Source organism: Rhineura floridana, chromosome 3 (genome assembly GCF_030035675.1).
Source record: "Rhineura floridana isolate rRhiFlo1 chromosome 3, rRhiFlo1.hap2, whole genome shotgun sequence".
NCBI classification, from domain to species: Eukaryota; Metazoa; Chordata; class Lepidosauria; order Squamata; family Rhineuridae; genus Rhineura; species Rhineura floridana.
Genome location: NC_084482.1, coordinates 190,598,029 through 190,625,360, shown reverse-complemented (window position 1 = coordinate 190,625,360; position 27,332 = coordinate 190,598,029). Strand labels below are relative to the sequence as shown.

General features: G+C 47.0%; 1 protein-coding gene across 7 annotated transcripts; it reads right to left on the bottom strand.

The window, feature by feature from the left end:
• Positions 1 to 708: 708 nt before the first annotated feature.
• LOC133380838 (zinc finger protein 436-like) lies at positions 709 to 27,205 on the bottom strand. Of its 7 annotated transcripts, none has more exons than XM_061618948.1 (11): positions 27,137 to 27,205; positions 22,038 to 23,150; positions 16,781 to 16,967; positions 14,066 to 14,149; positions 13,058 to 13,291; positions 11,772 to 11,794; positions 11,532 to 11,647; positions 10,063 to 10,095; positions 7,822 to 7,922; positions 5,999 to 6,107; positions 709 to 3,043 (listed from the first exon to the last, which is right to left on the bottom strand). In XM_061618948.1, exons 3-11 carry the CDS (start codon positions 16,817 to 16,819, stop codon positions 1,929 to 1,931), a joined length of 1,854 nt encoding a protein of 617 aa, XP_061474932.1. In that variant the 5' UTR covers positions 16,820 to 16,967; positions 22,038 to 23,150; positions 27,137 to 27,205; the 3' UTR covers positions 709 to 1,928. The 7 variants fall into 7 exon arrangements, with proteins under 7 accessions (XP_061474932.1, XP_061474936.1, XP_061474934.1 ...); XM_061618952.1 differs by lacking the exon at positions 27,137 to 27,205 and adding an exon at positions 26,775 to 26,791; XM_061618950.1 differs by lacking the exon at positions 27,137 to 27,205 and adding an exon at positions 26,226 to 26,483.
• Between the last annotated feature and the right edge of the window lie 127 nt (positions 27,206 to 27,332).

Sequence of the window (27,332 nt, the reverse complement as noted above, 5' to 3'; positions counted from 1 at the left end):
GCTAGCCTGTTCTCAGGCATGGCGGATACAGCCCTGCAGCCGATGTTGAATTAAGACTCAACTGCCAATCTGCTTGGCTTTGGTACATGGAAGGGGTGTGAGTGTGCGTGCACCATCTTGTCCTTTGCCTCAGGCAATGAAATGGAAGCTCCATAGTGTCAGACGTTTCTAATATAGTTAGACTTAAATAACAACTTACAAGATCTGAACAGGGTGGTTCATAGAATCATAGAACAGTAGAGTTGGAAGGGGCCTATAAGGCCATCAAGTCCAACCCCCTGATCAATGCAGGAATCCAAATCAAAGCATTCCCTACAGATGGGTGTCCAGCTGCCTCTTGAATGCCTCCAGTGTCAGAGAGCCCACTACCTCTCTAGGTAATTGGTTCCATTGCCATATGGCTCTAACAGTTAGAAAGTTTTCCTGATGTCAAGTCGAAATCTGGCTTCCTGCAACTTGAGCCCATTATTCCGTGTCTTGCACTCTGGGACGATCAAGAAGAGATCCCGGCCCTCCTCTATGTGACAATCTTTCATGTACTTGAAGAGTGCTATCATATCTCCCCTCAGTCTTCTCTTTTCCTCATGACAGATGCTATTGGAGGTCACTGATTCATAGGGTCGCCATAAGTCATATTCGACTTGAAGGCACACAACAACAAAAGAAAAAAATAAACCGTGCAGAGACCCAGGAGGTTTTTAATTCCAATTAACAAATATTCACGTAGGTCTATTTGTAGACTCACTTCAAGGGTCAGTTGCCCTACCTCAGCCTTTCCCAACCAGCTGCCCTCCGGATGTTGTTGGGCTCCCAGCACCCATCAGCCCCATGACCAATGGTCAAGGATGATAGGAGCTGTGGAGTCCGACATCTGAAGGGCACCAAGTTAGGAAAGGCTGCTCCACATCCACAGTTCAGTTACAAGCAACTGGGACACTGCCTTAGAAATAAGCCCAGACACAAAATGAGGGCGGCTGAGCATGATGCGCACGCCAGAGGTGAATGTGCTTGCAGTTACAGCATAGGCACAAAGCAGTCAGGGTGGGGGCTTTTGAAATTAATTTGCAGCTGAGATTCTTTGCACATGTGCTTCTCTGCACATGGTGGGGAGCACCACGCAGGAGGAGGAAACAACACCCCCCTCCCTCAGGCATGGGCAAAGCCATGCTGAACTAGCTGGGAACTGCATGGGTATGAACCAAGAGTAGATTATAAATAAAACAAAACAAACACAAAGCAAAATAGGGATTAGGAAAAAACTGTTAATATTAAAAAAAAAAATTAGTGAAGCAGACAACAGTCTTATGCAGTCAATGCTAGGATGCAGTCAGTGGTGGCTGGTCTATTAGGGCAAACAGGACACTGCCCCACCAACCTCGGTCCTGATTCCTCCAAGCCCACCTGCCTGCCTTCCTACTTATGACCAGTCCAGCTGGGTGACACTGCCTGTCAGCTTCCTCCTGAGTCTGTGCTGTCCTTGTAGAACTCAGCAGGGAGGAGGGAGATGGGGATGGGGACACAAGTAGAATTAGTTGGCTCCACCTGTCATTGCCTCTGGCTCCATCTACTGGCCGTCTCCCTGCCTTCCACCCTACAGTCCAAATAGGTACCAGCCACTACTGGATGCAATGTGCAGGCAGGAGGGGAGTGTACCCCAACTGACTTGCCCCTGGATTCCACCTCCACCACCTGCATTGCAGAGGCACCAGTTCCCCAGCAGCTTGTGCGTCCAGCAGAGCCCCTGCTGAACCTGCCATATCACTCCTCCCAATTTTTTTTTTAATGCCACCATCCAGTCCAAATACAAGCGTTTTTTTCTGCTTAAAATGTCCCCATGTAATTCCAAGAACGGGAGTGCATGAACAGCTGGTGGACTGGCCATCCAGATCAAAGTTCTTCAACCGTGGTTCCATTAGCAAGGATGGGCTTCACTCCTGGTCTAGGCACAGGCTCGTTAAGTAGGTTCCCATATCTTTGGTGTGGACTCTCCGGTGTCTGTTCAGATGGCCATTCTGAGTAAAGGTTTTCCCACAGTCAGGGCATTCAAAAGGCTTCTCGCCTGTGTGGATCCTTTTATGGGCTAAAAGGGCTGAGCTCCGATTGAAGGTCTTGCCACACTCAGTACACAGGTACGGCTTTTCACCTGTGTGGATTATCTGATGTTTAATAAGAGTGGAGCGCTGACTGAAGCCTTTCCTGCAGTCTGGGCATTCAAAGGGTTTCTCATTTGTATGGACTCTCTGATGTGTCTTAAGGGTTGAATTTTGACTGAAGCTCTTCCCACAAACTGGACATTTATAGGGCTTCTCATCTGAATGGACTCTACGATGAGTAAAAAGGGCCGAGCGGGAACTGAAGTTTTTCCCGCACTCGGCACATTTATATGGCTTCTCCCCTGTATGTTTTCTCCGATGAGCCATCAGGAAACAATTGAACCTGAAGCCTTTGCCACAGTCGGGGCACTTGTAGAGTTTTGCACTTGTGTGAGTGTGCTGATGCTTGATGAGGGCCACACAGTCTCTGAAACCTCTCCCACACACAGAACACTTCAGGGGGTTTTCCACCCGGTGGATTTTCTGATGTTTAGCGACATCTGAGGCAAAACTGAAACGTTTCCCACACTCAGGGCAAACATGGGGCCTCTCCCCCGTGTGGATTTTCAGATGCCGGAAAAGGTTGGAGCTCTGATTAAAGCTTTTCCCACACTGGTGGCACTCATACGGCCTCTCCCCAGTGTGGATTCGCTGGTGGGTAATGAGGGTGGAAAATCGGCGGAAACTTTTCTCGCAGGCAGGACATTTGTGGGGCTTCTTCTCTGGATGTGTCTGAGGCACTTTGGTTTCCTGGTGGGTTTGATGGCCTTGGATTCCTGCCAGATTATTTCCCAACCTGCACTCAGCCATGATCAACTCTTCTCTTTTGAGACTCTTTGGGACGACTCCACAATGTTCTCTTGGTGCAGTCTTGGGAAGTTCCGTTTGTGTTGGGTCCTCCTGCTGAGGGGTCTCAATCTCAACCTCCTCACTTTCCATCCCATTACCTACTGGGATAAAAGAAATGCATTATACATGTTTATGTTAGTGGCATCCTGGGTTTAAATTCAGTTTGATTTCTTGGGTAGGTCCTTGACTTATCAATGGTAAACAGTGGTGGTAGACTTCTTGGGAGTGATAGGGAGGGATTGGCAGTCTCCTGGACGTAGGAAACATGGCAGAACTCAGCCTTCGCCAACCTGGTGCCCCTCCGGGTGTTTTGGACTACAGCTCCCATCAATCCATATCCTTCTGAAACCGGAGCTCATCAGAAAGCTCTGTATGCAGCCATATTGGCTGGGCCTGATAGAAGCTGTAGTCCAAATATCTGGAGGGCACCAGGCTGGCAAATATTGGTATAGTTGGATCTGATTTTGCAGCCTGCAGTATAGGAAGAGTGACAGTTTGCAAAATTAAATTAGAAATTTTAAAACCTCTTTTTATTCTTCTTAAAAACTTGTGTTGCCAGGGGTATATCTATCTGATGTTTTCCACCACCAACAAAAGACCCTTTCCTTAGTAAACACCTGCCTCATCTTCTTTATATCTATCTTTGTCTATATGCTCACCCTCCAACCCTTCACTATAGCACATGAGGGCAACCTGAGAGGGGCAGCACCTCCAGGTGGTGGTGGGGTCTATCATCTTTTCTCTCTCTGTCACCCCTTCTTTCTCTCTCCCCTTCTTTCTCCCTGCCCTACAGGGAAGAAACAAATCACCCTTGTCAGAGGTCACCTGATCACTTGGCATGGACTTTTGAAATGAGGTTGAGGCTGCAGGTTGCCCCTCCTTCTCCCAAAGGTACCAATCTTCTAATTCAGTTTAAGATTACTCTCTCTACTCCCTGTCTTCCAAATCCCTGTCACAGGAATGCCCTTCCACCTGACCTCCAAATTGCTTCCCTCTGATTTTATAATTAAGAGCCTATATTGTCACAGGAATTATGATGCCTGGATATTGTATAAATCCAGCAATTGTAACTTTCAGTGCCTCATTTATAGCCCCTTTTGAGGGTCTGGAAGTGCACAAATGCAAGCTTCAGTCTATATAGGTGTGATCACTTTCAAAGGAGGTCACACATCCTTTCTCTATTAGATCACTTGCCACAAGACTAGAAGAGACGAGTCATGGATTCTTGGAAGTGAATGACTCATCCAATAAGTATGATTCTACTCTGAAGTAAGAATCCTCCTTTGAAGTTGTACAGAGGAAGGTCAGCTTACCTAGCACCAGCTGTGGCTGGCATGCTGGTTAGCTGACTTGATCACCGCTTGCTTGCTATAAAGACACAGCAGAGACAGAGATCCATAGACATCAACCAACACACACACTCTGTGAAGGCCTAGGGAGGCAGCTGGACTTGTTCACCTGAGGCCCCCTTCTCTGCCAGGGACACCTCCCCTTCCCCCAATAGCTGGGGTTGTTTAAAGTTTTATCTGCTATGAAGGATCTTAATGTAATGCTGATCTGAATTAAATCCACTTTGAGTAGCACAGCTGGTGTCAAACCTTATTGCTTATGTGATGACCATAAAAGAGCATCTGAGGTGGATTTTGATCAATACTGAACAAGTCTGACTGCCATTTTCCCTAAACAGGGGGTCACGTAGACAACAGAGAATAGTGCTGTTGTAGTGAAAATGTGCCAAGGACACTGATATTGCAGGAATGAATGGAGGACGGATGGAACAGGGGGCAGAGCATCATTGTAGCATTGTAACATAGAACAATGCAATGTAACTGTTGCCATGATTGTGACGGAGGTAAAGGTATATAACTGTCTGTAACCAACCACCATTTTGAGGAAGAGAGTTGAGTCCTGTACTCTACTCTGGCTAAGCGCTTAGCTAAATAAACAACCTTAAAACAGGCTTTGGCTTCATTATTAAGTCTCCTCAAAAAGAACTCAGTCGTAGATTCCACGACACATCTGTCCCCTTCTCAAGCAAACACAAAGGTGTGACAGAACAGCACCTTCTTAAAGCACATTTGATCATTCTGGTTTATCCTGAATGACCCTCCCTGCCTTTATTTTCCTTTCCTTTCTCCCCTCCACTTTTTCTTTATTCTTAGACTGCAAGCCTAGAAATTGTAGGAACCAATCCCGTACTTGAGATCTGCCAGCTGAGAGGTTATAGGACTTGGCAGAAGACCCTCTAATATGGTGGAACTTGTGATACACCAGCACAACAGATATGCTGGCCACATACTCAGTTGGTCCCTGAGGTATCCTGCACCCCTTATATCCCTGCTTGATCAGTGGAGTCACTGTTAGTGGTCCTCCATAGCTCAGATGCACACCTTGTATCTACCAGGAACTGTGCATTCAGTATTGTGGACCCAATTTTATGGAACTCCCTTCCAGTTGAGGTCAGACAGGCCCCGTCCCTATTGAACTTCCGGCACCTACTGAAGATCTTTTATCCCAATAGGCATTTTAACAGCAGGCAATATAATTCTGGTTTTTATTTTCATTGTATTGAGTTTCTTGTACATCACTTCGAGACAACTGTAATTAAGTGGTATATAAATTGTCTCAATAAATAAATACATGAAAACCTGGAAGCCAGTAGTACTGGAGGGCAGTAGGCCCATTATATAACAAAGGTTGTAAAAAGATGGCTAACGGCACACATAACTCTTTCTGTCTAAAGGAAAAGTCAATGCAACTCAAGTCACCTTACCAAAACAACTAGGCCAGTAAAAACGGCATTGCCAGAAACTATTTGTATTCCTAGCGGTTTCTCTTTGGGGATCAACTTAGTGGTTGCTCTCAATTACAGAGAAGTCAATACAAGCAGAATATAGTATTTTGTTAGAAAGTCAAGATAATGAGCAGTTTTGAACCTGCGCAAATGCCCTTTTTGAAGAGAAGGTGGCGGGGTCAGGCTGGGCCATTGCAGCTGCTGGACAGAAGCAACAGATGACAGCCAGGATGAGAGAAATATATAATTAAGCACAATTCACCTTCCCTGTGTTCCTCGAGGCCTCTGCTCAACTGTTGCCTCCTGGATTCCTTGATAGCCCACTGTTCCATGCTATCATGTTCAGATACCCGATCCAGGACCACTGGACCCTAGGAAAAAACAAAAGTATATGTGCTTTCCCAAAGATCCAACCATGTCATAGCAAAATGGGGAGCTTATGGGCTAGGCACGTGCCATGTGCTCATGCATTCTACATGCAATTTGGAATCTAGTAATTGGTACAAAAATGGACATCCTAAATTTTAGTTTTTTATCTTCATCCAACATCAAGGGCAAGGGGCATATTTCAACATAGTGTAAGGGTTAGGAGATTTGAAGTTAGACAGAAGTGACTCTGATTCAAATCCACAATCAGACACAGACGCCACTGGCTAGGGATGGAGAACCCTTCAGATGTTATTGGACTCCAGCTCCCATCAGACCCAGCCAGCATGGGGTCTGGTAACATCTGGAGGGCCACAGGTTCCCCATCTTTGCCCTGTTTTTTTTTTGAGGGGGGCTGCTCGAGTCATCACCACTCACAGCAACTTTGCCTGGGCAATGGTGCTGCGCAGGCAGGAAGTAGCGTAAGACAGCCTCATAGGCCGCTTCCAATCACAGCCACCACCTCCCAGGATGAAGAGGTACAGACTCGTTCTGCAGTAGGAGGGAGCAGGAATGTTTTTGTTTGCTTATACTTCTTACATTTACATCCCACCTTTCCTCCAAGGAACTCAAAGTGGTGTACATGGTTCTCCCCCTGCCCATTTGATCCTCACAACAACCTTGTGAGGTAGGTTAGGCTGAGAGGCAGTGAATTGCTCAAGGCCACCCAGTGAGCCTCATAGCCAAGTGGGGCTCGAATCCTGGTCTCCTAGGTCACAGTCCAACACTCTAAACCACTACACCACAATATTTATTTATTTATTTTATTCGATTTTTATACCGCCCAAAGCCAGAGGCTCTCAGGGCGGTGTACAGCATAAATGTACAATAGCTAATGGGACCTGCTTGAAAGCTGTTTTTGGTGCATTTACTCAAGCAAAGTCACTCCGGGACAGCACTGGACAGGCTAAAAGCAATGTGCAAGGCACTGTCGCACTTCTGAAACTCACAGGATGCCTTTCAGGAACCTATTCCTTTCATGCTATAAGGGATGCCTACCAGCTTCTATATCTAAAACAGGGGTGGCGAACCTGTGGCCCTCCAGATGCTGCTGGACTACAACTCCCATCAGTCCCAACTAGTATGGGCAATGATCGAGGATGGTGGGAGTTGTAGTCCAGCAACCATAGGTGGTGGATCACAGGTTCCCCACCCCTGACCTTAGAACACATCAGTACTCTGTAATTTGAACCCATGCCAAATGAGTCATGCACACTTCTGTTTGCACCGTGCCCACACTGCACCATCTAGTATCCTTTGAATATTGTGTTTTATTTCCTAGTTAAAAACAATCCACTGTCGGAGGGAGTATGCCTCTGAATGCCAGTTGCTGCAAATCACAAGTGGGGCAAGTGCGGTTTTGCTCAGGTCCTGCTTTCGGGTTTCCCATCCACATCTGATTGGCCACTGTGAGAACTAGAGGATGCTGGACTAGATGGGTCATTGACCTGATCCAGCAGGTTTTTCTTACGTTTGTACAATCAAGGTTCTAGTCCTCTTTGCACTAAAGGAGGAATGTGGAAAGAAATGGATGACCTACTGTGAAAGCTGAGAAGAGCTCCCCACAGTGCAGGGGCAGGGCTTCAGTGCCCTGCACAGATCTTTGGCCTCCTGCCAGAGCCATTCTCATATTCTGCCCCTGGATGCCTCCTTACCTACCTGAGTTGCTTCTGCTGCACGTAAAGCTCCTTTAAGAACCACCACTGGCTGATTGTTGTGAGGAGGTGTTGATCTGGAGTAAAATATGGATGTTCTGAAGCCTGTCAAGATGGAAAGTGCAACATAGGAAATATCAGCTTTTTAAAAATGTAGTTTCGGACACTCAAACCTTGCCTCCCTTCCACCTTAAGGTGGCATAGATGGGATTCCCAAGTGCTCTCTCATCCAGGCACTGGCCAGACCCAGATCTGCTTCACTTCAGCAAGGTGGCTGCATCGTGTGCTCTCAGACCACATGCATATGCTTGCCTGCAAATTTCTTCCACCACAAATCCTCATTTGCTGTGCCTTTTCTATAGATGGGTATTTGAATGATGCCTTCCAGTGAAATGCCTGGGCACTCCACTTCCTAACATAGCTGAATAAAAATGCAATTGCCTCGATACGAGAAGGAAAACAGGTTCTTTCCAAGCATGGAGTGGATGTGCAAGCTGATAGTCACCCAGGTGACTGCACATCATGACCCATGTTGCAACACTCATCTGAGTCCATCTTAAACCAGCTTGGGGCAGATGGAAATGTGCATCCTCATCTGAGGCTGCTAACCAATCATCCCTAAGCTGTTAAGGGAGCAACGGCTAAGTGGCAGAGGACATGGACTGGATGCAAAAGGTCCCCAGTACTGTGCCCTGGCATCTCCTGTTAAAAGGCTTAAGCTGAAGACCCTGGTGAGCCACTGCCAGTCAGAGCACACAATACTGGGCAAGGTGGTCTGACTCAGTATAAGGCAGTTTCAGAGGCTCAATTGTTATAATCTTGGTATCACAACCAATCTGTAAAGCCTCGATGAATTCAAAGTTATCACCATGATAGCTTGATGTGTGAAATGCTCTGGGACAGAAAGCAGTGGCTTACAGCGCAAAAGGTCTGGGATTCAATCCCCATGCCGCTGGGAATACAGGGGGCAGACCTTTAGGTGGAAGGGGGTATATCACAATGGTAGAACAACAGATTTGCATGTAGAAGGTCTCAAATTCAGTCTCCAAAATCTCCAGTTAAAGGTGGTAAGTAAAAAAAACCCTGCAGATTCTGAAGTCCTCTATGTCTTTTCCCACTGCAATCAAGAATCCTCCTTTGGCTACCGCAAGGCCTATAAGATGCAGACTACATCCAGTCAGCCTTTTGCTGAGATTGAAATAATGATCCTCCAACCTTTTTGGATCTGACCAATGGTCCATCTAATCCAGAATTGTTTTCCACAGTGGTAACCAGATGCCCTTGGGAAGCCCATAAACAGGGTTTGCCTGCAATCGCTCTCTTCAGTTGGTCCCATCTACTCACCCTGACTAGTCATTGATAGACTTGCCCTCCCATGAATTTGTCCATTCCCCTTTTAAAGCCATCTATGCCAGTAATCATCACCATACCCTGTGGCTGCAGATTCCATGATTCAACCATGCATAGTGAAAGAACTACTCTCACCTGAAGGATCTCTGCAAAAATAGTTCTTGTAAAGTAATAGGCAAATGTCCAATAGAGGTCTCCACAAATGCTATCCAATTAATCTCTTCCAGTGTGTGTGGCCCTCATGGACAATGTGCCAGTCAATCAGGAGGCAATTTTACTTGTGCCCCAGAGAAGGGCTTTACTGGAACATACTGGCATGAAAATATCAGTGGCTGTCTTGGACATCCATGCAACAATGGTGGAGTTGGCATGAATGGAAGCCGGTGATTTTCTGTCCTGCTGCGGGAGTGGCTGGGAAGACGGAAAAAACCATCAGAGCAAGGAGCCTACGCAGCTTGCAACCCAGATTGAATGCAGCTCACCACCTAGGCATGATATGCCATCACGGACTCAACGAACCACTAGTTTTCAGTGTACTGCAGACAAACAAAGCAGTCAAATTCTTGGCTAGCCATAATAGGTCATTGGTAGACCACGTTGTGTGGGCCTGTCCTGGTGGTCCAGGTCTGATGGGGAAGGGCTGCAGCTCAGCGGTAGAGCACCTGCCCTGCATGCAGAAGGTCCCAGGTTCAATCCCTGGCATCTCCAAGTAGGGCTAGGAGAGTTCCCTGCCTGAAACCCTGGAGAGCTGCTGCCAGTCAGTGTAGACAGTACTGGGCTAAATGGGCCAATGGGTCTGGCTGAGTATAAGGCAGCTTCCTGTGTTCTTAGCTCCTCCTGTCGACCACAATCTTGCTTTATTGCATCTCCCCATCTCACACATACTGAAACATACCTGTGTCACCCTCCAGCTGCAGCCACAAAGTCTCTGGGGGGGAAACAAGGCAAGAAAGAGAAGATTGTAGACTCAAACATTCACAGGGATGTACCTCTCATGTATATTCTGCCCTGTCCAAAATATTTGGGCACGTAACACTATTTGATCCTCCCAGAAGCCTCTCTGAAATAGGCCACTGTTATTCACAAATTACAGATGGGAAAACTGAGGCTGCAAGTTTGAAGAGGGCTGGTGTAATGCAGTGCTTAAAAGAACTGAAAGGTCCCCAGTTCATATTTTAACTCATCAATGAGCTCATCGGGAACTATCAGTCAGCAGCAGCCCCTCTCCCTCCTTCTGCAATATGGAGTTAACAGTAAGAACTCCTGGATCCATTACTGTTACTTGAGGCTCAAGCAGCCTTGATGGCGTGGAGTGCCTTCCACCAGCTTCAATGGGTGCCCCAGCTGTGCCCATATCTGGACAGGGATAGCCGAACTTCTGTTGTCTATGTTCTGGTAACGTCTAGGTTAGACTACTACAATGTGTTACACATGGGGCTGCCTTTGAAGACAGTTTGGAAATTCCAGCTAATGCAGAACACAAAGGTCAGATTGCTGACCAGTGTAGGTCTATCCACACATATAACACCAGCACGCCTGCACTGGCTACCAATTAGTTTCCAGGCTCAATTCAAAGTGCTGGTTTTGACCTCTAAAGTCTTACGTGACTCATGACCTCAATATCTCAAGGACCGTCTCTCCCTGTATGAACTGACCCAGACACTGCGTTGGTCATCTGAGTCCCTTCTTTGTGTGCCCCCTCCATGGGAAGCTTAGAGGGTAGCAACACGAGAACAGGCCTTTTCAGTCATGGCCCCCAGTTGTGGAATGCTCTCCTCAGGGAGGCATACCTGATGCCTTCTCTATCCATCTTTGGGTGCCAAGCAAAGATCTTCCTTTTCACTCAGGCCTTCAGTATGTTGTCTTAGTCCTTTTTGTTTGGGTTTCAAATTTTGTATATTGAATGTTTTTAAATTCGTTTTATATTGTATGATTTAAAAAATGTGTTGTAAGTTGCCTAGAGATCACTAGGTATGAGGTGACTAAAAATGTAATCAATCAATCAATCAACCAAGCAACAACAACAATAATAATAAAACTTTCCTCATAATAGAATCATGAGGTGGAAGTGATCCTAGTGGTCACTTAGTCCAGCCCCGAGAGATGGCCACACAGGCTTGTTATAAGGATCAGAGGTAATGCACATGAGGTAATGCCAAGATGGTTCAGGTGGCACCTCTTGTTATTTACCTTCCATACCCAGTGACAGACTATCCCACATGTATCTGCCTAATAAAGAAATAGACCACACGCTGCACAAAGAAGATCCTAGAAGGGTTATGCTGTTGGGAGTCTATAACCTCTTTGTTTCCAAAACTGACGGCTGGAGTGGGGGAGGAGAGGAGATACTGCACTCTTGATCACCTTTGAATTCAAGCATCAGTTCTTGCAGGGTGTCCTTTTTCTCAGAAAAACACTCGACTCTCTGTTCAAGCTCCTCCAAGTCAAGCTCCAATTTCAGAGAAGTATCAACTTCCATACTGGAGAAAGAAAGAAGAGGAAGAGAAGTTATGGCGAGGCTAATTTCAGTCCCCAGACAACCCAGCAGTCCTAATTTTCGTCACAGGATCTATTGTAGCTGAGCTGTGTGGGGTAGAGACTCACCTGTTCCCTGTGCTTCTGAAGCCCTAGTGGGGAAGACAAAGAAGTGAGGGGTCAGTAGCATGTCTTGGGCCTATTCCATTGGAAGCTCTGGGATACGAGTTATTATTTATTTCATTTGTTAATCACCTCATATCCAATGGTCTCTAGGCAACTTACAACAAAATTAAAAACATACAATATAAAACAAATTTAAAAACATGCAATATATAAAAACTTAATATATATACAAAAACTTTAATCTAAAAACTTAAAATTCAAACAAAAAGTAGTAACTATGACAGCACACATCAAGGGCCAAAGGCCTGAGTGAAAAGTTAGGTCTTTGCTTGGTGCCTAAAAATGGATAAAGAAGGTGCCAGGCATGTCTCCCTGGGGAGAGCATTCCACAGCCGGGGGGGGGCACGACAGAAAAGGCCTGTTCTCTTGTTGCCACCCTCCAAGCCACCCGTGGAGGGGGCACATGAAGAAGGGCCTCTGGTGATGAACACAGGGTCCAGCTTGACGCCTCGATGCTGTGAACCACATTAGGAGCTTATATACCTGACCCCATGACTTCAGCATTCAAGGATACTCACCAGCCTTTCATAATATGGCTTCTTGGGCGTAGTGACCCCTCTGAGTCCACCCTGTGTTAGCCCAGCATCCAAGTGTCATCCCAGAACAGAACTTCCACTCCCTCCTTTTTTTCTCAGCCCATCATCACCTTTATTTTGGCCTCTTAGCCCTCATCCTCATCATTATTAATCCTCATCAATTATACAATTTCTTACCTGCCCTTCACCATAAGATCATCATCGTCATTTATTGGATTTCTTACCCACCCCTCACCATAAAGTCTCAGGGCAGGTTACATAAATAAAGATACAATATCAAAATCAGTTAAAACAGTTTACAGTTAGAAGAACAGAGTACATCCTAAAAATATTTTTCTTAGGTGTTAGAGGCCAGGGTAAAAAGGTGTGTCTCCAACAAACAATGAAAACTGTGCACCTACGTGGGAGGGAATTCCACAGCTTAGGGGCTGACACAGAGAAGGCCCTCTCCTGGTCTGTCACCACCACCCCCCAAGCTGATGAAGGCGGTGGAACTACTAAGAGGGCCCCCTCTGCTGATCTTAACATCCGAGATGGTCTGTAGGGAATATTTGGGGGGGTCTTTCAGATATTTGGGGCCTATGAAGTTTAGTGCTTTAAAGACCAAAACTTGGGAGAACAATCCTATTTGTGCTTCCACAAGGAGAACAAAGACACAGAAACGCTTGATAGTATTCAAGAGCACAGCCTCACCTGCCGGAATCTGTTTGACAGTGGCTTCTCTTTCTCCCCTCCTGTTCCTCCAAGCAAACCATCAAGCAGGAAAATCTCCAGGGAGAGCTTAGAGATGTTCTCCTCCCTCTTCTGTGCAAGCTTCTTGTCCAGCATCTCCAGCCAGCTCAACAGAAACTGCTCCTGCTCCTTCAGAAACTCACGTAGCTGCTTCCATTCCTGGATTATTTTCTGCTTCTCGGCTTCTATTCGTTTCTGTGCTCAAAAGAAGGGAACAGCAGGAGGAGTCACAAGGAAACAAAACAGTCGCTTTGAGGAGGTACAGCAGCCATGGAAAAGTGTGCCAGTGTGCAGCAGCCATGGAAAAGGCAAATTTCATGCTAAGGATCATTAGGAAAAGGACTGAAAATAAAACCACCAATATCATAATGCTGTTATGTCAATCTATGGTGCAACTGCACTTGGAATAGTGTGTATGGTTCTGGTTGCCTCAAAAAGGATAATTGTAGAGTTGGGAAAGGTTCTGAAAAGGGCAACCAAAATGAGGAAAGGTGGCAGCATTTGGAGCTTTAGGAAAAAAGTGAGTGGGGGGGCATCATAGAGGTGTGTAAGATTATGCGTTGTGTGAAGAAAGTGGATAAAAAGAACTTTTTCTCCTATAATACTAGAACTTGGGGGCATCCAATGAAACGGAATGTTGGGAAATTCCAGATAAAGTTCTCCCCGTAGCACATAGTCAAACTATGAAAATTGCTCTCACAAGAGGCAGTGACGACCAACAAGGGAATTAGGCAAATTAATCGAGGAAAAGGCTCTCAATGGCCACTAGCCATAGTGGTTGTGTACTACCACCAGTGTACATGAGGAAGGGAGGCCAGAGATTGGAACTCAAAATTCATGGGTCACATCCCCACTCCTAGTTTATGCACTTAACAATATCACGCTAAAGAATATAATGTCCTGAAGGCATAATATTCTAACAAGGGGCCAGGTGGAGAAAAGGGGAAGAGAGTGGCTCTGGAGACTTGCCAAGAGCTCCTTGATTTTCTTCTCGTCAGCTTTCACTGCTTCTCTCTGTTTCCTTAGACAGGCCAAGCGCTCTTGCAGTTCCACCTGAAGAAGAGACCAAAAGGATCTGTTTTATTGATGTGCTTATTCACTGAAGCTCCTAGCTCCACTTTCACACAGGTAACTATCAAGTCCACCCTCACATACCCCAATGAAATTTAACTACTTCAGTTCCACCCATGCAGTCCCAGTCAGTAAAGCAGCGTGGAGACTCTTCATTTGCAATAGGGCACTCTTGCCCAAGTATTTCAGTTCGAGGGAAGCCTAGGAGCTGCTGCTAAGAGCAACTCCCAGATCTTCTAATGGCAAGTGGCTTCAGCAATCTGCTTACACTGATAAAATGCCAGCTCCGTATCAAAAGGAATTTTGATCCACTCTGGCAAATGGCCTCCTCTACTTCCTACAATTTTGCCATCTTAAGACTCTGGCAGGTCTCTTTGGGAGGGAAGTGAATTTCGTCAGACTGGAAAAGTCCTGCCTCATGTCCTAGTTCAGGGCTGGGAAACTCTGAAGGACTCCCAATTCCCATCAACTCTAAACAGCATTGCCCATAGTCAGGGATGATAGAAGTTGTAGCTCAAGAACATCTGGAAAGCCATAGGTTCTCTATTCCTGTCCTAGTTCATCTAATACAGTGGTCAGCTAAGACAGGGAACCTGTGGCCCTCCAAGTGTTTTTGGACTCCAGCTCCCATCAGCCCCAGTCAGAATGGCCACTGATTAGGGATGATGGCAGCAGAAGTCCTGGAGGGCTAAAGGTTCCCTATATGCAAACTAGGACATAGGAAAGGAACATGGTTTCATACGCAGCTGGTTCCAGGTTCAATCTCTGGCATCTCTAGTTAGGGCTGGGGGAGACTACTGCCCGAAACCCTGGAAAGCCCCTGCCAGTCAGTCTAGACAATACTAAGGTAGATGACCAATGGTCTGACTCAGTATGGCAGCTTCCTGTGTTCCTAATGAAGCGAGGCTCAAAGTCTTAATGGGTGGGTTAGAACAGAGAGAGGCGTTTCTCAGATATCTCTATTTTCCCTTAAAAATAGAGATAAAACAGCTTAGAGTGATATATATGGAAGATTGGGGGGGGGATTCCAGGGACAGAAAAGAATAGGGTGGACACCTCTCCACCACTGCTTATTGATCCACATTGTGTCTTGGGAGTAACTATAGTCCCTCGACTCTACCATCCCACAATAGCCTGGGAAGAAGGGAGTTCAGAAAGAATTGTGGCTTTGTCCTAATATTTCCCTGTGCATGTGTATTTTAGGAGAGTATCAGATATAGCACTCCTTCTAAAGTCAAACTCAGCTGGTGAGTGCCAACAGAATGAGACCACTAAGGTACAAAAGGAAAGTATCAGCATACCTGGGGGAACCCTGACGGTTGGAAAACTAAAAAAAACGTTTAAAAACTTTGCAAAACTTATAAAGAAAAATGTAAGTGGGCAACCGGCCTGCCTAAACAAAACAAAACAAACCCAAAAACAAACCATAAACACTGGGCATGCTCAGTACCCACAAAATGTTCTTTTTCTGAAAAAACAGAAAAGTGGGATGGGGAAAGTGGAATGCCTTGCTTGGCTGGAACCCTAAACCAGAACACTCCTGTTAGGACAGTGGTGGGCAATCTCTAGCCCGCAAACCTAATTAGACCAACCAGGCCTCTGGATTTAGCCCATGAAGTCATTTGGGGCAAACCACACCCCCTTCTAAGTCACCTGATGTCCTATGACATCACATGCAGAGATCTGTTATCTCTGATCTAAGCAGGCAAGAGGTGAGAGTATGCTGCCACATTTTTGTTGCAGGTCTCACTTTTGGCATCATATCCCTCTTCTAATTGTATTATTGTGTGGTTTTATTTTATGATTTAATGTAATCTGTATTTGTTTTTCATTGTGCCATTTTTGTAATGCGCACTGAGACCGACTGATGAAGGCTGGGCAAGTATAAATAATAAAATAATATATAAATCCCAGATCGTGCTCATAGTAGTGAGCTGCTTGCACACAACTGTGCATGGGGAGGGGCGACTCCAAATAGTCGTGTGTGAAAATTAATACATGGTTGGTGATGGATAGAATAGTAGCTAGAAAGGAGAGTGAACTTAGAAGGTGGGCTGAAGTTCAAAAAGTCTGAGAAACCTTGGACTAGATAAGAGCACTTCCACATCAGAGTACAACAGCTCACTCAGCCTCGGGCTGCATACACGTCATACATTTAAAGCGCATTCCCTCCCCCTAAAGACTCTTAGGAACTTTAGTTTATTAAGGGTGACAAATTGTAAGTCTGTGAGGGGTAAACTACATTTCCCAGGGTTCTGGGAGGGGGAATGTGCTTTAAATGTAAGTTGTGTAGGCAGCCTAAATCCAAATTAAGAGCCTACTGTCCCCCGACAACAGAGACAAAGAGCCTGTGGCCCTCCGGATGTTGCTGGTCCCCAGGTCCCATCAGCCTCCGCCCGCATGACCAACGATAAAGTATGATGGGAGTTGTAGTCCAACAACAGCCGAAGGACCATCGGTTCCCCTGCGCTGCACCAAAACTTCGATACCATTCCTTGGGCTACGTTCCTGCCATTTCCAGGCCGCTCCGGGCTAGGATTGGCGCCCGTAGACCTCTCGCTCCCCATAGCCTGCCATTCTTTCCCCCCCAAACTCCCTCGGGGATCAACCCACTCTGACGGTCCCGGCCAGGATTGCGGCTCCGGCGGCCATGGCTGCTGCCTGGACGCACACAAAAGCGCTCAGGGCAAAGGAGCGGCTGGCGCCGCGTGTCAGCGGCTCTCGCGGGGCTGGTGTTACTCTGGTGTTACTCTGGTGTTACTCCTTTGCCGGGACGATCGGCTACAAGAAGCCCGGATCCCTGCGAAGGGAAGCCAAACAAGAGGGATTAGGAAGGCAGCAGAGCCGAGCCAGCACGCCTTCTCAGCTCCCAGCCTAAAAGCGCGGCGACTACCTTTCGCGGCTCCGACGTCGCCTCCCGGCTTAAGTATGAGAGATGGAGACAGGAAGAGGTTGGTTGGAGGAGAGCTAAAAAGGTGGAGCTCCCACAGACAGAAGGCGAGAGAGACGGTGAAGGAGAGAGCTGAAGCAGGAAATAATGGGACGGCTTTCAAAACAAACACACACAAAAGCCAAAGAATCATAGAGGCTCGGCAGGTTCCCGCCACGTGGATAAATCGCAATTGCGCCGCCCATTCCGAGCGGAGCGCTTGAGCTGTATCAATTGTTCCTCAGCAGCGCGTATTCACACACGCACCAGCCAGCATATCCTCCCCACCCCGTGTTTTGAGATGACGTTTTACATTTTATTATTGTTGTTGTTAACCACCCTTCCTCCCAGTAGGAGCCCGGGGCGGCAAACAAAAACACTAAAAACGCTATAAAACAATAATATTGATAAATGCATCCAAATAGCTGTTGCTTTTCATGTTTTGCAGATACGTAAGGCTTGAACTGGTGAGCAATCCAAATGGTATTTGAGAGGGGCTGTTCTATACCTTGACTTCAGTAACGCATTGTAACAGAGCCCACTTGTCTTGCTGACTGTGTCCATTGCAATGTTAAATAAGTAAAATCACTCACCCAGCACAGGAAACTTTACATTGTAAGAAGCATAACACTTTTTATATTAAAAGCAAATGGTTGGTCCATAAGAGAACGCTAAAATCGAGGGCTGGACAATGTCTTTGAGCAACCAAAATGTCACCAAATATAGCAGCAAGCTGTTTTGTTCTCCAGAATTAACAAAGGAAGGGGGAGAGTGAGGGGGGTTGCTAAAAATGTTTCTATTTATTTACATTTGTATGCTGCTCTTCAATATAAATATACTCAAAGCGGCTCACAACAGAACAAAAATGCAAATCAATACATTATTACAATAACATACTAAATCATTTCAAAATGTAACAATCCAACAAGTAACTCAGTTTGATTATATTAACATTATAACATTTTGCAGTCATCATAAAACTATCAGTCATTAAAACATATCCGTTAACGACAATTACAATAAACTTTCCAATTACAATGACGTCAACGATAATATAACCAGCAGCCACTGCATTATTATATCAAATGGTATAAAAACTTTCACAGTATATAAAATTTTTCATAGAAGCTGAAAAGTTAAAGTGCACAGGGTTCCTGGCAGCTTGATCATCTATTATAAAATATACATAGCAATTCATAACTTCATACTATAAAATGCACAAAGAATTTATAGAGGCTAAAAGTCAAAACTACATACATGATCATCATATAAAGTATTTTTAAAAACCACCCTTTCACCAGTCCTCGCAGGGAGCCACTCTTCTTTCAACAATAGGTTTGATCACCTCCACTCTGGCCTCTAGGCCCAGATTCCCATTAAAGCCTTCAGATAACCACAAAAGTTTAATGTGAAACAACCTGCCACTCACACGGAGAGGCCCCACCAAACACCCTTCATTTTCCTGGCTCTTAGCCAGAGAGGGGGATCCATAGTAAATGCAACAAAGAGAGTTTAGTTTCTCTTGCTTCTCCCCCAGGGACAGTCCTCTATGAGGTTCACCCTGCTGCTGGGCACCCTGCAGCACCCTCTTTTATCCTTGCCCCAAATGCTAGTGTAACCCCTATGGGTTATTGGTTCGGTCCAGTGCGTGGAGAAACCTGAAGGAATGATCGTACTTGGGAGTTTAAGACTAGCAAACGTGAGGGCTGAAGAGAAAAGGAGCTGTTAGTGCCAGGGAGTAAGGATTAGGCCCTTGTCACCTTGAATTAGGTAATGGGGTTTTAAATTATGTGTGTAAAAGGGAATGGAAGAGTAAATTCTCTTTTTTTGTGGCTTTATGTATTTGAATTCATTTTATACTTTATTTAGGGCTTTAAGATTGTGTATGGGAAACTTCTGAACTTTCTCTCCTGGACCTTCTACAAGCAACTTCTTCATTGATACCTTGCTGGATGCATAGGACTTTGGGGATTATTATGTTATGAAGACATATGATATATTCTGTTGGCATATATCGTGTTATGTTCTTTTCCATTATTACTTAATATATAAAAAAAACCAACTTTGTAATTGTGTTTGCAGTATTCATTTCAAAGAGCCCCATAGGACCCAAGAAAGAGGTACACTAGCCACAGCTCTCCCAAGGAAGTGTCCAGAGCTCTCTCAGGTTGCTAGAAACCACAGGGAGGGAGAGTGCTGCTGCGCTCAGGTCTTGCTTGGAGGCTTCACGTAGACATCAGGTTGGCCACTGTGGGGAGAGGATGCTGGACTAGTGGGCCTTTAGCCTGATCCAGCTTCAGCGCCCTTCTTTTGTTCTTACATATTGCTGGTCACAAAATCAAGGGTTAGTGGTACCTGCCTGTTGTGGACTTGCTTTCTATCTTCCCTCCGCCATCCCACTGCTTTGTGTAACATCTTGTCTAATGAAAATTCTCCTAATTCTGTAGAACTTGATGAACACCCTCACTTTGTGACATTTTGGTTGGTCCTAATAAAAATCCCAATTCCCTTTTTATATGGTGGCTTTTATTAAGGATTTGCATTATTAATTGTTGTTGCAAACCACACATCAATGTGAATAATTTTGAAAGGCGAGATATAATTTAGTTATTTGTTTACGTTAAAGGTGAACCACGCTCTTCTTTGTTGTGACAGTTGTTGCTTTTAAATGAATGATACCAAGTTGAGATTTCAGAATGGCTCTGGCCAGAGGAATGCATTTGTCCTGTTTGAATGGTAATTGAGGGTGGTATTCAATGTTAGTTCTACTCAGAGCAGACCCACTGAAGTTTATGAACATGACTAACTTAAGTTCATTAATTTTAATGGGCCTGCTCTGAATAGGACTTAGTTCAATCCACCCAGAGTTCTTGTGTATTTTGGAGAGACCTTTTAGAGTGGGCAAGTGTGTAGTGACCAAGGATGAGCAAGCAATTCCTTTAGCAGTGTGTCTATTTATTAAAATAACTGTATATTCTAAATCTGAATTTTTTACATGCTATATGGTAATGCTTGACTTGTCCAGAAAGTATACAGTTCTGTGACAATGTTTGCTGATGGACAATCAATAATGCACTTTAGATAAGAGCATATGTATGTGTCACAAATAACATTTTGAATGGTTGAAATTGTTGGGAGTAAAGCACTAACACTTCTAACAAGTAACCTGAGCCAATGGGAGACAACAGACAGAAAGGCAACCAATTCTGCTCTTGCTGATACCTTCTCTGGTAAATGCTTGTTGATATACAGATTGTTTTTCTCAGGCTTTAGTTCCTTCCTCTTTCTTCTAGTCAGTTAGTGTGTGTGAGTGCTAACCTCATGACTCCATTATGACAACATATATATCTGCACTCAAAATGGTGTGCAGATTTTCTTAGGAGTAATAAACCTTACGTTTCTTTATACCTTCAATCACCAGTCTTACCAGACTAGTTATTTCTGCACACTACTATTACATATACTAAATTCCAATAGAAATAAGGATGTACATTCATCTTCCACCAGTCCCCAACTGATTTCAAAGCTAGATTCCTGTGCATTCACATCTCATACACTCATGGTCTTTGAAATAGGTGAAGGGCTGTACCTTCCAAGCAGGAGATCCCAGGTCCAAGCTCTGGCAGCTCCAAATAGGACAGGGAAAGGCTCCTGTCTGAAACTATGGAGAGCCACTGCCAGTTAATGTATAGCAGTAGGGGGAAACCTGCAGGCCTTGCCCTAATGTCATGTGGGTGGCAAGGTGGTAGGAAATGGCAAAATGGTTGGAGCTCTCTTTTCTAACCTCTGGCAAGAGTGAGTTGTCCAACAGGCTGCCTCAGAGGGACAAGAAGGAAGCGAAAGAGAGAGAGAGATAAGGGGGTGTCAAAAAGAGAGAGAGAATAAGGCATACTCACTTTTGGCTCTCCCCCATCCCCACTGTTAGCGGTCGGCCCCTGAAAGATTATGTGCAGGGGAACATGGTCCTCGACCCAAATAATGTTCCCCACTCCTGGTGCAAACAATACTGTTAGGTCCAAACCCAACCACGAGCCGTCACAACCTACTCACCTCTCGTTCACCCGGGAGGGTGCAGAGTTGAGAGATCTATCCCCACTGCCAGAGGCCTCAGGAAGACACAACAACAAAATATACCTTTGCAAAGGGGTCCCAATCCTTCCAGCAAGATGCTTTCCAGAGATGGGAACCTCGTTTATTGAAAGAGTTCAGATTATATACCCTCCGCAAGAGGTTACAGCGTAGGGGAGTAAGTAGGGGAGTAAAACGTCATAAAACATAAAGAAAAACTACATATCAAGGCAGGGGTCGGAGGGAGGGAGAGAGGCATAAGAAAGGACAAATACCAGGGACATGTTACTCCCTTTCGAGATCAGTCTTGCATATTATACAGCCTTGAGATAAGAGTTGGTGCCAGGATGCCTGGGAGAAGATTACAGGAGACATCAAAACAAGCAGGCAAAAGGCAAACGATCTTAGGCTTGCACAGAATACATTCTTGTGGGGCAAAAGGCTTTCATCCCTTGACATGTCTCTGGTAAGGCTCAATAAACATGGAGATGTGGATTCCACTTGTATATTGTGAATCACATTACATTTGTAAAGTTACCTGGGAAGGGTTAGGTGAGAGGCAAATAAACCAAGATCAATTTTATTTCTTCAAAGTCCATTTTTATCCAACAATATCCCCCCTCTCAGCACTGATTGAGCCCATGGATCAATCAGTAAGCTGCATATAACTACTTGTGGTCCCAAAGGAGTTTGCTTGAACTTAAAGGTAAGGAGAAAGGGGGCCAGGTGGTGGTCTGAGGTAGTGAGGTTCAGTAGAGCCCACCATGCCGTGATCCAGGTTGAGTTAATCACCACATGTGTCCCATTCCAAAGGCCCCAGCTGTCTCAGCCAGTGGAATAAATGATGTGTGTGCAAACCATGCCTCCACATACCTGGACTGTGTTGCTGACGCAGGCTTCACTTATTAGTGAACCGCTGAGTATCAGGCCCCCCTCTAGTTCCTGAGCAGCCTTGATGTTTGGAAACGAAATGAACTCAGTTAGGGATAGTGGGGCCCCTATCAGGGGGACTCCAGCCAGTCCGTGGGGAGGGGTATGTGCACATACGTAACATGTTCCCGTCTTGGGGGCTGCAGCTTCCAGTAAAGCCAAAAAGGTGTTTGTCCCCCATCCCTGGTTGGCTGTGGGCCCCCCTGCATTGCTGGCTGGTCGTTGGGCTATGGAGGGCTCTTTGCTGGCATCCAGGTGTTGGCGTGCCTTTATCGTGGCCCGCAGGGTTTTGTAACACGTGAGACCCCCCTACCCCTATGTACACCTTGGGATCCTGTCTACTTGTTGGGTGATGTGTAATCATATTATATTCAATTGTCATCGAGTGGTTTCATTTATCTCTGCAGGGCATGCTGACTGCCTTTGCAGGCCGTGTGATCCTGTGCAGTTTAAAGCTAACCATATGGACCATTCCAGCTCCACTCGAGTGCAGTGTGTAACCAGAGTTCCCAGGTGGTTGTGTTGCAAAATGACCGCAGCCTTACAGAGCCACCCAGCTATTTCTGCTCTCTCGAGTTGGTAATGTGCTTTGTAAATGTTATACCAATAAGGGTCGGGACAATCAGCCGGGGCTCTAGGTACTATCCTCCCTGCACCTCCCTGTCCTTCGGGCACATAGTAATCAGCAGCTCCACATATCCGCACCCCTTGCGGGCAGCGCAAAGAAATAACCCGGGGGAAAAAGGCAAAACATTAATAGTTCAGCAGGCATTGCAGTAGTCGTGGGACGCATCTTGGACATCTGGTGGAGAAAAGTCAAAAGGTATCAGCGTTCTGGAAAGGAAGCAGGTCCGGAGTCCAGTGGCCCGTGCTTGTGTCCCGGCACCTGCGTAGTCAATAAGATCTGGTGTGGTCCTGTGTATCTCGGTTGGAGGGAGTCTCCTCCAACAAACTTCTTGGCCCACACGAAATCCCCAGGCTGGTATGGATGGACTTGTCCTCCAGAGGCACCGTTTGGGAATAGTTGGACGCCTTCCACAGCTCCCTTAACCTGTTCTGTAAAGAAAGATACTGAGACACAGTTATGTGGTCCCCCCCAATAGTGAAACATCCACACTTGGCAAGAGTCCCCCCTTGGAGGGGGGATGCCCAAACAGCAATTCGTAGGGGGAAAGCCCCAGCGCCCGAGTGGGCCAGGTACGCACATGGAATAACACTAGAGGCAATACCTGTGGCCACTTTAACCCTGTCTCCTGGGTACACTTAGCCAAAGCCGTCTTCAATTCCCGGTTGTAGCATTCAATACTGTCCCGAAAATGTGTGCCTCTATCAGAGTCAATAAGCAGAGGAACTCCAAAACAGGGGATGAATTCTCTTAACAATGTCTTTGTTACGGTGGTGGCTGTGGCGTTTGCTGTGGGGAATGCTTCTATCCAGGACGCCAGGGTGCATACAAGGACAAGTAAATGTTTCTTGCCCATGGCCCGTGGCAAATCAACAAAGTCCATCTGAATGTGGAGGAAGGGAGCAGCCGGCATCGGATGCCCCCCTTGAGGGGCCCTATTCAGCAGGGCAGGCCGTTAGCTTGGCAAGTGTGGCATGCATTCACTATTGCAGTACACATAGACTGTATCCCTGGCGCATACCAGTGCCTGGTGATCGCCTCGACCAGTGCGTGCGTGCCATAGTGACCCCCCCTGTCATGATGCCATCCTGCTGCCACGCGGTACGCCGAGCGAGGCAGGCAAGCCCATCCGTCAGGCATGATCCACAGTCCCTTGTCCAGGCGCGCGCCTAGTGTGATCCAGTGCTGCGCCTCGGAGGGGGAAACAGAAACAGTTAGGGCAGGCACAAAGTCAGAAGCCGCAAGGGCCAATGTGGGCAACGCCAAAGACAGCAGGGCAGCTTGCCTCGCGATGTGGTCCGCCAGGGCGTTCCCTTGCGCAACTGGGTCCTGTTCGTTTGTGTGTGCCTTGCAATGAACCACGGCGAGGGTGGCTGGCTCAAGTACGACTTGCAGGAGTTTACGCACAAGCTCCAAATGTTGGATGGGCTTGCCTCCCGCGGTCGTAAACCCCCTGTAACGCCAGAGATGAATGTGGCAGTGGATGACCCCAAAAGCATATCTGCTATTTGTATAAATTGTAATAGTCTTACCAGAAGCCAGTTGACAGGCTCGGGGGCGAGAGCGTAGAGTTCAGCCGCTTGCATGCCCCATCTCCCAGGTAATGCTGCCGCTTCTACCGGCTCCCACTGAGTAGTAATGGCAAACCCGGTATACCAAACACCGTCCTTGTAAAAGGAGCTCCAGTCCTTGAAGAGGATGAGATCTGGATTGAGTAAAGTTTCATCAAATAGATCTGGTCTCACGGGTAAGGTGGATTGAAGTACTTGTACACAGTTGTGGTCTGCAGCGGGAGCAGGCAAGTCAGGAAGCAGCGTAGCCGGGTTCAACAGGCCGCAGCGTTCAAAGAGGAGATTGGGGTCCTCTAACAATTCTGCCTCCAGCGCACAGGGTCCCCCGGTTTCTTAGGGGGCTTCTTCATTGGCAGTATGGGAGTGTTACATGGGGTTTGCTGGGGATGCACAATTCCCTTGGCAATGAAGTCCTCTATTATGGGTCGAATTCCTTCCCTCGCCTCCAAGGACAATGGATACTGGGGGATGCGAGGCGGGGGGGGGGGTAGAGAGGGCTTTACCTGGATTCTTACCGGCTGAACAGACTGCAAAAGTCCTACGTCTGTGTCTTCGGCTCCCCATAAAGAAGCTGGCAGATCGGCAAGGTCGGATGGCAATGTAAGGCTCCCTAGCATGTGTGTGTAATCCCTTTCTCCTAACATACACAGAAGTAATCCCACCCCTTCAGGAGTGCAGGTTAAAGTGGCCTCACGTTTACACAACATATCACGCCCCATCGAGGGAATGGGACAGGTTTCAGAATACAAGAAAACATGCATAAACACTTTGGAACCATATTCAACAGTCGAAGGATATGTGGGACTTGATCCAGTATCTATAAGGAAGGAAAAAACTGAGTTCCCTGAACAGTGAGAGGAAGGCGGGCTCCGTTGTAGGGGAGGAAAGAGAAAGGAAAGCCGGCTAAAGACATTAGATTTGCGAGTCCTGTGTTTGGCATGCGTTCCTCCCCAGGGCTCAGTCATTGCGGTGCGTTGGGCGGCTGGCCGTACTGTGCCCAGGCTGCAGGCATCTGTTGTTGCTGCGCAAGAGGAGGTGGTGGAGGGAAGTTAGCGGGTGCACCTGTGAAATCTGGACACTCATTATTAGCATACCCGAAGGGCTCATTTTGGTGGTAACCCCCCGTCTTCCATGGGCAATCTCGTTTGAAGTGCGTGAAATCCCCACATTGAAAGCAGGCCCTTTCGCCCCCCCAAGACTGGCATGCCTTCCCTCTCCCTTGCTGCCCTCCTCCCCGGGAACCTCTCCCCTGTCCCCTCCTTTGTCCGCGGAACCCACGGCCCATCTGGACGCCTCTGAAAGCCATTGCCAACATCCGAAAATTCTCCTTTTTCTCTCTTTTCCTGCAACGTTCTAGTTCCTTCTTCCAAATGAAGTCCGCCGCATCTAGAACAACTGCCACAGACTCTCCGCCCCAACCAGGTCTATAGTTCAAAAAGTAGTTCCGGATGGAAGGCTGAGACTGGTGAACGAAAGAGGAGATTAAGGAGGGGTGGTCTTCCGGCCTTTCGGGATCCAAATTGGTGAAACTACGAGCCCCTTCGAGCAGGCGAGTCCAAAACTGCCTTGGAGACTCACTAGCTTCTTGCTTTATGGCCATAAATTTGCCCTGGTTAGGTGGCTTCTGTGACATTTGCCAAAGATATCCCAAAAGCCTCTCCCTGTCTGCCTGCAACTGAGTGCGGCGGGACTGCGTCCAGTCCCTCACAATCCAGTTTGCTGCCGCCCGCGCCCTTTCGGGCCAGGCTGTCCTCGCCGCGGCTTCTCCAGCCCAAGCCGCTTCCAGCGCCCAGAGTCTACTCTGCTCTTCTCCTGTCAACATTCTGCTCAACAAATTATCCACATCAGCATATGTAGGATTGTGACTCACAAACAACCTGTTCAACAAATCCAACACTTTCCTCGGTTGCTCCCGGAAGTAGCCTGACAACTTACTCCACTCCTTAAGATCCCATTCCAACCACGTCTTGTGCGCGACCACTGCCGTGTCTCGCAGGGCTCCTGCGTTATCCACACAGGGCTGGTCGTGCACAATCCATGGAAGTTCAAAACTTGGTGTCTGTTTCTCCTCCAGCTCCTCCTTCTCCTTTTTCTTCCTAATATTCTCTTTTTCTCGCCAGCGGGTGACCACTCCCCCTGAGGCCCCCTCCTCTTCTTCTTCCCACACTTCCTCAGAGGAAGGGGGAGTCCCTTCAGGCCCCGCCTGGGGAGTTTCACCTCTGGGGTTGGGAGGTAAAAGCGGGGTGGAAGGTATTATGGTGCGGCTCTGAACGCACCTTCCCACTGAATCATCAGTAAAATAACTAGGAGGGGGATCCTCACTGGTCAAAGATCTAACAGGTATGATTATTTCCTTCCATTTCTGCGCTCCTGCCTGCCACAGGAACCAGAAATTCATTTGTCCCGGGTTGTCAGCCTCAGTCCGCTGCCTTACTGCGCTCAATGCGGCAGCTTCAAAAGAGCCACCTCTCGGCCACCTCTCACCAGGTGCCAAAACTGCAGTTTCGCGTGGCCACCGTTCCATGCAGAGCTCAATCATCTCTTTCTTCTTCATGCCTCTCTGAACCGGCAATCTTTCCTCATCCCACAACTTGCACATGATCCCTAAAGGGCCTTCCTCCACAGGAATGCTCCCTCTTTGTCCCATGGCGTCTGGCAGAGGTTTCTCAACTGCTGCTTATCCTGCGTGCTGTCGGCGAGAGCTCTCTATCCAGAAATCTCTCGTGGCGTCTGTTTCCTGAACCAGAGAAAAGCCGCCGGCAGCACGAGGGTCACACAGGAGATCCCCGACGAGCTCCCAAGTTGTTAGGTCCAAACCCAACCAAAAGCCGTCACAACCTACTCACCTCTCGTTCACCCCGGGAGGGTGCAGAGTTGAGAGATCTATCCCCACTGCCAGAGGCCTCAGGAAGACACAACAACAAAATATACCCTTGCAAAGGGGTCCCAATCCTTCCAGCAAGATGCTTTCCAGAGATGGGAACCTCGTTTATTGAAAGAGTTCAGATTATATACCCTCCCCAAGAGGTTACAGCGTAGGGA

What these genes read in the sequence shown, in the direction of transcription:
- LOC133380838 (XM_061618948.1), bottom strand. Translation starts at nt 16,819, where the DNA reads ATGGCCGCCGGAGCCGCAATCCTGGCCGGGACCGTCAGA. An exon ending in TTCAGAAGCACAGGGAACAG is followed by an intron (nt 11,648 to 11,771) that starts GTGAGTCTCTAC and finishes TTCTTTCTCCAG; the next exon opens with TATGGAAGTTGATACTTCTC. An exon ending in ACTGATGCTTGAATTCAAAG is followed by an intron (nt 10,096 to 11,531) that starts GTGATCAAGAGT and finishes TTTCCCCCCCAG; the next exon opens with AGACTTTGTGGCTGCAGCTG.